The sequence below is a fragment of the Podarcis filfolensis genome, assembly GCF_964270895.1.
Source record: "Podarcis filfolensis genome assembly, chromosome: 3".
NCBI classification, from domain to species: Eukaryota; Metazoa; Chordata; class Lepidosauria; order Squamata; family Lacertidae; genus Podarcis; species Podarcis filfolensis.
The window spans coordinates 96690366-96703704 of record NC_139606.1 but is presented as its reverse complement, the minus strand read 5'-3'; the positions used below and the strand labels follow the sequence as shown (position 1 = coordinate 96703704).

The 13339-nt window shown below is 45.2% G+C and overlaps 1 protein-coding gene across 3 annotated transcripts in view; it reads left to right on the top strand.

Moving 5' to 3' along the window:
* The window catches only part of RPS6KC1 (ribosomal protein S6 kinase C1), a 96360-nt gene extending 93357 nt beyond the window's left edge, over positions 1-3003 (top strand). For all 3 annotated transcript variants that reach the window (XM_083604975.1, XM_083604976.1, XM_083604977.1), the window contains one exon: positions 837-3003. In XM_083604975.1, the coding sequence (XP_083461101.1) occupies positions 837-947 (111 nt within the window). In that variant the 3' untranslated portion in view covers positions 948-3003. The remainder of the gene's footprint in view (positions 1-836) is intronic.
* The last annotated feature ends 10336 nt before the right edge of the window (positions 3004-13339 follow it).

The following is a 13339-nucleotide window of genomic DNA, read 5'->3' as shown; positions in this document are numbered from 1 at the left end:
AGAGCTGGCTTCACTTTCTACATATATTCAGCTCCCCCCCTTTTGAATATATTGTAAGTTCTTCAATGCAAAATAAACAAGCTGCTTAGTTTTCATAATTCTGGCAATCAGCTGCTCCATTTCCTTTAGACTTGGTTTTAGAGCATCACTAGTTTCTAAAGATTACCAAGACTTCCTTTGCACATTACTCTCCCCCCTCCCTCATTTTGAAACGTACACCTAAAAGTGTGGCTGCAACAAGAATGAAGTTCGTTAAGATGGGGGTTGTAATTGGTATGTTCATCATAATCAGGGATGGGGGACGAAGGCTGGCAGTGGCTGCCTGTTGAGCCTGCACCTGGTGTCTGCTCCCACACAGTGTGTGGAATTGCCCTACGAACTGGAGAGGCAGGCAGGTACCAACAAAGTGAAGCTTAAGAAGGGCTCAGATATAATGGAAGAAAGAACAAAATTCAAAACTAGTTGGCTAGGGCAAAGACAGTAGCAATTCAGGGAAGGAATTAGAAGTTGCCCCTGAATAGCTTGGGACCAAAGTATCTTCTCCATTACCAGCCATCTCAGGCCCTATGATGGGCAGAGCACATGTTGGTGCCGCTGCCACTGGGAGGTGCCCAGTTGGAAGTAATCCCTGATGGGACCTTATTTATTCTAGTTCCCCATTTGTTGAATGCCTTCCCTAGTTTGTATGCTGCTCAATAGCTAAGATCTCTGGGAAGCTTACAGGAATGATACAATCATAAACACAATCTCACGGACTGTACCAAGTCTGTTCTGGTATGCTTGCTGAGCACTTTTATTCCTATGGTTCATACTAACTCTGTATATTTTGCCTTAAGCTTTTGCAGTTCAATGCTGTGGAGCGTCTTGGTGCTGGAATCGCCGGAGTTGAAGACATAAAATCCCACCCCTTTTTTGCCCCCATCGACTGGGCGGAATTAACAAAGTGATAAGGTGCGATGAATCCACTGCCCATGTTTACAGATACCTTTCTTGGCTGGCTGCCATCATAAAGGTTATCGGATCTTCTGGGCAAGGATGAATAAAGTTGGAGACTGGAAAGGCATCAAAGAGAGAACACTTTTAGCCAGAATTGAGGACTAGGCCAAACTAAGGTGTGGTCTACACTGATAGGCACTGTATTTAGTAGTCCTTTTTGGCCAGGATGAGATGTGATGCTGATCATGCCCCACTCTCTGTCTTTGTTCTGTTTTGGAGAAACAATGCTGTACATTTCCTCACCCCACTTTTCATGTTTTTGGCAGCCATTTGGGATTGGGGTGGCGAATGCATGGGAACGGGGAGCTCAACACAGAACTGGAAGTTTTTGGTGGCGACCTGTGTTTGTGATCCCATCTGGTTTGGGCACTTGGGAATTATGTATAATGGAATGCACTTTTTGTGTTTCTCTTGTAAGTCATGACGGAAGTGCAGCACTCCTGTTGTACATGCCAAGCTCCTCTTGCATATGCCAGCTGGAAATAGCCCTCCCCCTCTTTTTATAGTGTCAATGTACTCCTTCCCTAAGCTAGACGCAGCTGAGGTTGGGGAATGGGGAGAAGAATAACTTATTAATAACATATGCTAAATAAAATGCTATGGTGTTTCTGCAAAACTTGACATGTAACATGTATATCTCTGTATGTTTGCTGAGTGAGGGGGGCGTACATAGCATCATGTAATGTAACTCCAGAATGATTGCCTAACATCTGTCAGAAGATGGAAAAGGGCAATCTGGCTACTCTTATCTTGTGCACGTTGGTTGGCAATGCTTGTTTTAAAGCACTAACTCTAACCTCCAGTGAATTACATGTTTTAAGTCACTACAAGACAGGATATCTCTCAGCCCGATCATGATTGCTTTAGTTGTTGGACTTGGAGCAAGGCAAGAAGATGCTGACTAAGTGTGCAGATATAAATGTTTGGATATATATATATTTAACAAAGCTGCCACATTCCTGTTTAGGCTATTTTAAGGTCTCATCTGTAGAGGCAGATAAAAATCAAGTGCTATGGAATTCATTACCTGTCTCATCTCAGATGGCAGGTGGGGAACCTTTGGGATGCTTTCCCATTTCAGAACCTCCTTGGACTCTCCTTCCTTGGAGGTTTTTAAGCAGAGGTTGGACAACTATCTGTCATGGATGCTTTAGCTGAGAATCCTGCATTGCCGGGCGGGGGCGGTTGGATTAGATGGCCCTTGAGGTCTCTTCCAACTCTACAGTTCTGTGATTCTGTCACCATGGAAAGCTAACATATCAAGCATTAGTGCTGGCCCTCCCTGCCGAGCTAAAGAAGAAGGGATTTTCTTAATGGGAAAAGACAGTTGTGGTGTTTTGTTTTGGCTTTTTCTTTTTTCATGTGGGAATGCTGAACCGTGCAGGATCCCACCTGCAAAATGGAATCGTGTACAACACAATCTATTTGCATGTGCATATTAATTCTGGAAAATGTCGTTTTGCTGCCTCCTAGATTCCACTGCCGCCTTGTTTCTTCATTCAGAAACACCCAATAAATGTGTGTTTCTGTCTTACCTATGTGCATCCCTCCTAAGGAGGAGAGAGCCTCCAAATTGGCGTGCTTAGATTTGGAATGGGGTCATCTTAAATTGCTTCACCGAGAAGCAGATTGGAAGCCTTCCATATGCAACAGCATTCTACCATTTTGAATTCCATGGCACTTGCTGTGGGCAAGTTTCTGACTACATGTATGGGCTGTCCACAAGAAGATGGCCATCCTTTCCTGGAAAACAATCACTCTTTTCAAACAGATTGTTCACTAAGAAGCTGTTTCAGGTGGGTTGTAGGCCTACCAACTGCTTAAGTCCATAAAAATCATGGTAGTTCTGCCATTGGTACTTAAAACATGTTGGTAATTTTGCCAGAGGGAGAAAAAAAGGAGACGATACTGCGGGCTGCAGATGTTTTGGGGGAAGGGAGTGGGGGAAATAAAGCACTCTAAAAGCTGATATTTCTATCTAAATAAAGAGATTTTCTTTTTAAAAAATGCTTTTGTTTTATTAAATTTATAACTCACAGAGGGTACCAATTCAAAGTCTTCAGAGATAAAAACTGCTATGAGGATATTCTTGCGCTGTTCCCAGATTGCTAAGTGCGTGCTGCAGAAGATGCTTTTCAACATTGCCTCTGAGAGTTGCTTTGGCTTTGAAGGAAGGGCGTTCCAGAGCTGGGAGCTGTCACCACCCGCATGTTGGCATGCGCCCTGTTGATATTTGGTGCAGGCACCCTTCAGTTCACTATAAGCAACTGGGAAGTGCTCTCTCTTGTGCAAGCCCAATGTTTTGAAAGCTTTGGGGGAGGTCTTTGATGTACTCAGAAGACTGCTACACCCCAGGGCTGCACATGGAGAGACCAGCATGGTGGGTTTCAGGTGTCTTGCTCTCTCTGGGTAAGGATGGGCAAATATGTCCATTTCAGTATCTCTCAGTTTCTCATTCTTCAAGTTCAGTTCTCTGCGTTTCTTTATCAGTTTGCTTTTTTTTTTTTAAGGAACTAGTTCTTAATGTGAATTTTCACCTCACGAACACGTTTTTGGCATGCAGCCTTGCCTAACAGACACATTTTGGCAAAGCAGTTTTTCCTTATATAATTCACACCCGTGTGTTATTTTCACTATTGCACACATTTTAGTAACACACTTTGCACTAGTGCCCATCACTTGGCTGGAGAAACTGCATTGCAAAAGGGCTGATTTCAAAAAGGCTGGCTGTGTTTCGCTTTGCCCCTCAGAAAGTGTGTGTTAGATAAGTTTGCCTTTAAAATGTGAACTGAATCAGACTTCTCCCCGACCATACCTACAGAAACTGTTTCTGCACCTTTGGTGCTCGCTGCAGCTTCCAAATGGGAAGTAGAAGCAAACAAGAAATAACAACAAGAAAAACAACAACCCACAACCAGGGTGGGAGTGGGGGGTAGACAAAAATAGGGGGTTGGACTTGATGGCCCTTGTGGTCTCTTCCAACTCTATGATTCTATGAAAAATGAAGTTCTGTGCTTCATACCCTACTGGTCCTTCTTCAGGGAAATTCAGAGAACAGTGGTTTAGAATTCAGAAGTGCTACTTCTTGCTTCTGCTTCCTGTTCCTTTTTGGAGTTCCCATTTTTGTCGCAGCCTCTGCACATCAACTGATCCCGTGTACATTTTCTCTGAAGTAATTCCCAGTGTTGCTTTCTCCCCAGGATGTTTGGCAAGGATTGAAGCCTTAGGATTACCACCTGCTATATATTTGCATGTGTAAGTGAGACTTGCTGTCATCGTAGCCTCAAGCAGTTCTCTCCAGCAACTGGTTACGGGTTAGAGAAACCCGCTTTTCAAAGTGAAAGATGAAGCCCACAACTTTGAGAAGGGTCACACAGCAAAGAAAATAGTATTTTTCAGTAGGGATGGGCGGATCTATCAATATTAATCTGAGTTTCTCATTTTACCGGTCTTAAATTCCGTCCTCTACATTTTCAAATTTAAGTCCTCATGAAAACTTAGCAGCTATTTAGTGCCCCCCCATATACACAATTTGGCATGCGATTTTGCCTGACAGAGACATTTTTGCAAAGCAGTTTCTCCACATATAACACATTTTTTTCATGTTAATATGCAATTTTATACACACATTACCATAGCATTTTTGTACATGTTACTTGGCAGGAGAACTGCACTGCAAAATTGGAGAGTCAAGTGCCGATGTCTAAAGATGGCCGTGTTTTGGTTTGTACATTGTTTTGGGAAGTGTGGATTTGATCGAGTCGCCTTTAGATGTGAACTCAATTTCCTCCCCATCCCTCCTTTTCAATTCTCTCTGCCAGGGAAATGTCTCCAGCAAGATGGGCAAAGTTGTCAGTTCACTCACAAGTGAGAACTGGAACAGAAATAACTAGCCAATATGCAGGTTGGTCATCCCACCATGTTCATTTTGTAAAAGCAAAACATCACCAGCCCCTCCAAACATTCGTAGAGTACACTGGGGCGCTTGTACACCATGATGCGTTAATATCTCTTGCCTGTGCATTCTTTCCCCCCAGCTTTATCCGGAGAACAAAGGGCAAATTCCTTTTGGTAAAGGAGTTTTCAGGCTTTTCAACAACTCTCACTGCTCATCCTAGTTCATGGGTCAACCTTAGGTTTTTATGGGCTGTCCCCCAAGTTCATCTGAACAGACTGCATCTGTTAGGCGCCAGGACTGCGTGGTCACATAATATGGAAAAGGAAAAGAGTTCATTTAAGCAAAGGAAATCTGGAAGCTCTTTTTTTCTTTCCTTTTGAAATTATTCTGCTCCTGTTTCCCCACTCCCTCTCTCCCTTGTGATATAAACACAAGCCACAGGACTGTAATAACACTGTAGGCTGCAACCAGGTCACCAGTAGAATTACTACGATGGAGGGCTCTCCAAGATTACATCATTCTCCAAAACTTCCTTTGAGCAAAACCATTCCATGGCTACATAACAGGAAGTCTCTCAGGTGAGCTGCAGCAACAACTTCCTGTGCTGAGAGGTGAGGAAATCTCTGAAGTTGAGAGAAATATAGTGTTTCCTTCCAGCAGTGTTCTCCCCCCATTGGTTTGGAAGAGGATCTCATTCTGAAGGCCACAATCCATGGATTGATTTGATGGACAGTAATGATAACAGATTGGAATGGTTGGTCTTTTACCGCATTGTGGTACAAGAAGTATTCTCTTCAAAAAATCAAAACAAAATGGTTCTGCACTTGCATCCTTCTCATTTTGTAATTATTATTCTGTGTGAGATTTTAATGTCAGCCTTACAAGATCAATTTCCATCGGTGTGTAGAATATGAAACCATAATCCAATAATAAAATATAAAGGGTGGTGTTTAACAAAGTCATACTTGGGGCAGACCCATTGAAAATCCTGTGGTGGTTGCTAGGAGGCCTCTATTCCCCTCACAAAACTACAATTCCTGGAATTTTCTGTGAAGAGGGATTTCTTAAACCATTCTGGAAACTATAGATCTGTGAGGGGAACAGAGGTCTCCCAAGACCTCTCAACACCCTTAACTATAGCTCCCTGAATTATTTGGGGCAAGCCATGACTGTGTAAAGTGGTACCATGGTGCTTTAAACGTAAGGTGTGTACACAGCCATGTCAGTAACAGAACAATAGTTGTGCTGGATTTATACTGGCACATTTATGCATCATTCCACTTTATTATTCCCCCACAGGCACCCGACCCTGAATATTTGTGGCATGCGGAGTTACAGGACTTCAACAAGACCATGAGGTTAATCCAAGGCACAATTATTGCTAATTGAAAACTTTCCCCACTGTCACAAATTATGCTGTCAGTGGGGCATGCCCCCATTGGGAACAAAGCAACATGTCCAACCCCCAGACTTTTGCAGGTGCAGACAGTGTTGGAAGTGGGATTGCGCATAAGTGCCCTGATGCCGTCATGCACCCCAATCATCATGAATGCGCAAGAAAAAGGGTGTCTGGTGGGTCCCTCCGTTTCATAGCCTTAAATGACTCTTCAGTTGGTTTGCAAATTATGAAGTCCTTTAAAAAGTTCCTACAAAGAGATTCCAGTTGGTAGATTTTGCATCAAGGGAGGCCAGCAGGTTCTTCCCATAACATGTTTAGACTAAACAAGATGCAAGGGAGTAGGAACTCAAGTGACTGTAGATTTCTTGTGAATGTCGTTCTGATTGTTTTCTCAAGGATGCCAAATGGAAAGCTGAAGAAACAGGAACTTCCTCTTTGGCAAGATTTATGAGAGTGATTTAAGTAATAAAATGAGAGCTTATTTGCTTTCGTAGCCATCAATACTTTATTTTTTTTTTAAGTTACAATATACTGCTGTTCAGAAGGAGATTTAATCAAGAGATGACGGTAATCTAAATGAGAAGCGCTGAATGCTCGTTCTCTCACATTTCCCAGGCACATGCAATGAATGAAGCAGGCAAGCACCAGTGTAAAATTGAACTTATCATGCACTTCTGTCAGTTTTATCTGCCTTATGGCTTAAGACTGCAGTGTTTTACACACACTGTGTTGGAAAAGACGGGGAAGGGCCCTCTGTTCCCCACAGTTGCAATTCTTTTCTCTAACCACCTCAAATGTCTTCAGGTAGGGTGGGCAGACTTTAGGCTTGTGGGATCTACTTTGTTTTAATCCAGAACTTCATGGTGCATTCCCTGGAGACCGATTCAAAAGAATAGCTTGGAATCAGATGACTTGGAGGGCATCCATCAGAATTACTGCAGATCAGAGAATCAAACTAGTTTTCTTTTGTGGTGTTGGTGGTGGGTGCATAAGTATGAAAATAAAACTGCCTTTTTGTTTTTAAATAATTGTCAGAAACTCTTCTTGATCTACTGTAAATGATCTAGCACTCTACATGTAGATCCCAGCCTACCTTTTGCCCACTCTCACCTTGAAGGTTCTTCTCCTTGCTTGGTGCTTGACACAAAACAGAAAAGGTGGAAGAAGTTCTTTAAAAAAAATGCATTCTGGCCAGACTCCATGTCAACACAATGCAGTCATTTGGATGGTGGGACATGCCCTGGAACAATGGCTATTCCTATATACAATGGAGATGGGGTAGGCTTCAGCCAACCCTCTGTTCAGGCCACGTAGAAAAATAGTTAAACCATATTGCTCAACTGTTCCGATTTAAGTGGAACATTCTGGAATTACAGAAGCCACTCCCGGCTTCTGATTGGATCCTGGAATGTCCTGTCTTTTGGTCTGGTGCTCTGGCGCCAGTCAGCTGGCCAGACCAAAAGGCATTTTTTTTTTGTCTCTTTCGCACCAGAGCACCAGACCAAAAGACGCTCATTTTTTGGTGCTTGCGCTCTGGCATGAGTCAGTTGACTCCCATAAGAGTTCAGGACTGAAAAAAAACGAGTGTCCTGATTTGGATCACCTGAATGTTGGAAGGTCTGGTTAAACATGTGTAAGCAATATGTGAAAAGAGCCCTGTGGAAATTTACCCTGGAAAGTCCCACTAAACCAGTGTTCTACAGCGACACTGAAAGAAAGCGATGCACCCACAACTTCTGGATTAGCAGTAGGGGTGTGGGGTTGATTGATGTATTGAAAGCTGAACTTATCAAAGTTGCACCTTCTGAAACAATATGATAACAAAAACATAGCCATCCTTTGAAATTTGTACTTATCTCAATTCTGATTTGTGGAGGGTTTACTACTTAGCCTTTTCTTCTGAAGGCAGAGTATTCCTTCTCTTAGATGGGCTACCTTCCCAGGTTGATGAGCCCCATCTGCCCCTCACTTCCTTCTACAGCAGATACAGAAATCATCTTGATCCTTGGACACACTGTTGGTCTTGTCCACTCAGTCCACCAGAATCTGTCTTCACGTACAGGGGAATTCCATAACTCACTGAGGGTTTGAGACCCATCAGGTACCCTCACTTGCTTTAGCTGGCCCGTCAAAGCCATTCCTGGGGTGTGGCTGCTGTTGCATGCTGACAGCTTCTAGGAGCCACAGGTGAGAGCTGAGCGTGGGATGGGGACTGAAGGTGGGCAAACTACCCCAGAAGGAGCATGGCGTGTCCCACACCAGAGGTGTTACCCCTCCCCTAACATCCCATACACCCCCCAAAAGAGAATAAGAATACAATAGAACAATAGTCCTGCTGAATCAGACAAAAGGCCCATTGGGTTTAGCATCCTGGTCTCACAGTGACCAAGCTGATGCCCATGGGGAGCTTATAAGCACAAGACATGGGCAACAACACTACCCCCACTTTTGTTACCCAGTAACTGGCATTCAGAGGCCCACTCCCTCTGACTCTGGAGGCAGCACACAGCTGGTCCAGGATGGTGTTGGTGTTGGTGTTAGCGGCAGTCGTGGGTCCGTTGCCGGGCAGGATGAATTACATTTGTCCTTACTGTTGTTCCAACAAGGACTAAAGTGGGAATCAAAGAGATAATGCTTCTGTGGATGGGTGACGGCTTAAGGCAGTGGTCCAGCTGTTGGGGGACCACAGGCAATGATTCACCAAAGGCAGCTCTACCTCCATCTTTTTGGCCAGCCGAGTGCTCAATGAGGATTAAAGCTCTCCTGCTGGAGGGTTGATCTGGCCTTGTGTTGGGCACAGGAAGGAGGGGCAATCACCCCGATTCTTCTGCAGCTGTAAACCCAAGATCCTAGGTTTGGCTGGTTTGGGAAAAGCCCTTCTGGGGGAAGTAAACCACACTGGCCAGCTGGCAAATGATCTGGCTAGGGAAGCCTAAAACTGAATTAGGGGAGGACCAGCCAAGAAAACAACAGATGTCGTGATGGTCAGAGGCTCTTTCAAAAAACCGGCAATGCAAAACCTCTTTCTAATTTGACTGGGGGTTAATAAGCGGCACATCTCTGGATAGTCTTGCCTTGGCACCGTGTGAACTTCTGAGCAATTCTCTTTCCCAAATATGATGGAAAGACAAATTAATTGAATTATAGGCACTAATATGCAGGAAACTGTTTAGTTCATCATTTTGTCCGGCAAGGTTTCATACGGCAAGGACAGGGAGCGGCCGCCTTTGCTCCCTTTTGTTTATCATTTCTGTAGCACTTCTGGGGTCATTGTGATTTTGCAAAGAACTTTTCAGTCTGTCCTGGCTTTGATCTCTGGGCAACCCTGTGAGCCGTATTAATGCCTTCCTTGTACTGTGCTGCCCATTTGGATAAAGAATGACCCTCAAAATCACACTACGATGTAAGAGAGGAGATGAGGCATGGAAGCATGCAGTTAGTCATTCTCCTCAGTTGGCAAAACAAGAGGCAGAAGAGACTATGGTCAGGTTAGGGCCTCAGACCTGGGAACCCAAATGCAGTCCTCCAGATCTCTCAATCCAGTCTTTGGGACTCTGCCACGGCCACACACATCCCTGGAAGCCACACATCTCACTGACCCTTCTTCTCTGTCTCCTCAGGTGCTTTTGCCTGGCTGGAATGTGTCCTTGAATAGCAATACAGTGGTACCTCTAGTTACGAACTTAATTTGTTCCGGAGGTCCATTCTTAACCTGAAACTCTTCTTAACTAGAGGCGTGCTTTTGCTAATGGGGCCTCTTGCTGCTGCTGCGGTGAGGAGATTTCACCCCTCCCATATCCAAGAATCTCCTGATGAGTCTGGTGATTCTCCAGAGAGGAGGAGCAGTGTTCTGCTCTCTACTTATTCCACTCCAGCACCACATCAAAGAGTCAGTCAGTCAGTGTCGGAGAGAGAGAGAGACTGAGTGTTAGAGATCCTGTGTAGAGATAAGGTTGCTGCTAAGAGCAGCTGCAGACACTCAGTGCAGTTTAGCATTCATTTATGCTTAGACCTCATTTAGCTCTGTTGTATAATAGTTGTAGATAGAATAAAGAAGTTATTCTACAGAGCTGCTCTCCAAGTCGTTTATACTCTGCTATACTCTGCTATACTCTGCTGTGTGACGACTGTCTTCTTGTGGATGTGAATCCGGTGCTCACAACTCTAAGCTGTGAGTCCACAGCACTTTGACCTGTTCCTGTCCAGAAGGTGGTCTCTGGAAGTGCTACCCCCAGCTTGCCTAGCCCAGTCGGGGCTGAAGTGCATGAGTCCAGTTGGTGGTACTGGCTCAAGGGCGATGCTGACAGGCACACAATTTCCGTTCTCATCCTGGGGCAAAGTTCTCAACTCGAGGTAACTCTTCTAGGTTAGTGGAGTTTGTAAGCTGAAGCGTTTGTAACCTGAGGCGTTTGTAACTCGAGGTACCACTGTAATGCCTCTTGCCTGCCTGGCTGGAGAGTGGTGAGTATAGTAAACTCAAACTTTTATGTGGCTGAAATGTCACCAAGAATAAGAGTGACATCCATTGCTCCACCCACTTTGGATGCTGGCCCCACCCACTTTCACTTCTGGCTCCGCCTGCCACTGGTTCCAGAAGGTTCCCCAGGAGTGAATGAGGCTGGAAAAGTCAACAATACTGAGCTAGATGGACCAACAACCCGACTTGCTATAAGGCTTCCTATGTATCCTGCAAGTAACAATGCAGTAACGCTAAGAACCAGTTAAACTGTAAAACCAAATTCAGTTAAAATGCCTGCTGAATTTTCAAAGTCTTCAGTAGGCACCAGAAGTTCAATGGGGAGGGGTGATGTTTGACCGACCTCAACTAGAGGGGAGTTCCCTACAAACTAGAAGGGAGTTCTGCCTGTCTGTGTGCTGTGTGGAGACCAGCAGGAGATGATTGCGGCCTCGTCTCAGGGTAGATGAAGATCGCGAAGCTTTTGATGCGGAGAATGAGCGCTTCTGATCTCTGACAAAAACCCTGCTCAGAACTCTGCGCTGGGGCTTTCCCACGCACGTTTATAGATGAACTTGGGGCGAATGGCAGGTCTTACGAACTCAAAGCGGTCCCCAGCGAAACGATGCTTTGTAGATGTCCCCGGCCCCCCATTTCCCCCCCTCTGCCTCCTCTCCTTTTTGTCTCCTTCAGCAGTCGGGAGCAGCATCCCCAGCCAAACGGGAGAGAGCATGGTAGCCGTTCCAGACCCCAGATGCCAATATGTGGCAGCATCTGGTTCATTGGCAGGCATTGCAGACAGTTGTGCTGGCTGCTCTTGAGCCTTTCGTGTGGCTTATTTTGCTGTCAGGCACACTGACTCTTTGAGAAAGTGGTCCCAACTGTGCGAACAAAGAGCGAACGGAAGAAAAGTGGCGCTGGCGTTGTGTGCGTGTGTGGAGGGGGAATGGCCTGCATTAGAGATGGAGCTTACAAGGTAAGGTGACTGGTGCTGTGGGATGCTCCCCCTGTTCTCGCGCCACTGAACATCCCATCCCGATGCATCTCAAATAACTGCACCTTCTTGCGACGTTACTGTTTTTGCAGGTGCCTTAAGGCATGGAGCTCCTTGAAAGAGAAACACAAATAGCTCAAAACGGAGAGATAAAAAACAAACCAAAACCCCCTCTCTCCTTAGAGGCCATGTGTTTGGCTTGGGAAACACACGATAACAGCTTGCTTGAAAAAGGTGACATTTCTACCGAAAAGCTGAATAATAAAAATAAAAGAATGCCGCTATAAATGCAGCTCGCCCGTGTCTTCAGACAGGGACGAGACTTTTCTGATGGAGACAACCTCTTTGTTGGATGAAATAAACTTTTCCCTTGAACGACAGACATTTAAATTTCTGCCACCCAGCTGGATCCGAGCAAGGTATGTACGGGGAAGGGTAGAGAAATGTCACCTGTTTTCATGGTGCAAACCAGAAATGCCATTCCTTCCGGGCTTTTACTGGGTGCTGGTGGGGGTGGTTGTGTTCTGTTTTGTTCAAGCCTTGTCTGCCTAAAATGTGTCTCTGAACAATAACACAGCAAGGATTTCTGGGGGGCGTTTTTAATAGCATGCTTTGCAAGGGAAAACTAAGTTTAACAAGACTTGTGGGAGATGCAAGCTCTGTTCACTCTTATCACTACCCAGGATTAGACAAATCCATGCACTGGAAGGCTACTAGCTGCAATAGCTGTGCTCTAACTCCACTGCCAGAGGCAATACTCAGTTGCTGGGGAATTGCAGGTGGGCAGAGTGCTGTTTGACTCAGTCATGGCAGGTTTCCCACAGGCATCTGGTTGGCCACTGCAAGAACAGGATGATGGACTAGACAGGCCATTGGCCTGATCCAGCAGAGCTTTCTTTTTGTTCTTATGGCCTCTTACATTAGCACAGCACCAACTCATCACCTGTGCCCTGTCTGCCAAATAGGCTGGACTCCATTAGAGATGACAGCCTTTTCCAATGCCAGCCAGGGGCGCCCTGTTTAACAACACTAGGTTGGATCTGGTCAGGCTTAGAGGAAATCCATCAAAATCAATGGGACTCAACCTTTAAGACTCATTCATCTTAATGGGTCTAATCGAAGTGCTGTCGTCTGGATCCAACTCATCGAGTTGTAGCCAATGTTTGACTCTACTCAGAGGAGACCCATTATTATTATCATTTCTCTATTCCGTTTATATACTGCCCTTTATCAAAAGATTCCAGGGTGGTGTGCAACATTAAAAATGCATTAAAGGGTAAAGGGACACCTGACCATTAGGTCCAGTCGTGACCGACTCTGGGGTTGCGGCGCTCATCTCACTTTATTGGCCGAGGGAGTCAGCATACAACTTCCCGGTCATGTGGCCAGCATGACTAAGCCGCTTCTGGCGAACCAGAGCAGTGCACGGAAACGCTGTTTTCCTTCCCGCCTGAGCGGTACCTATTTATCTACTTGCACTTTGACGTGCTTTTGAACTGCTTGGTTGGCAGGAGCAGGACCGAGCAACGGGAGCTCACCCCGTTGTGGGGATTCAAACTGCCAACCTTCTGATTGGCAAGTCCTAGGCTCTGTGGT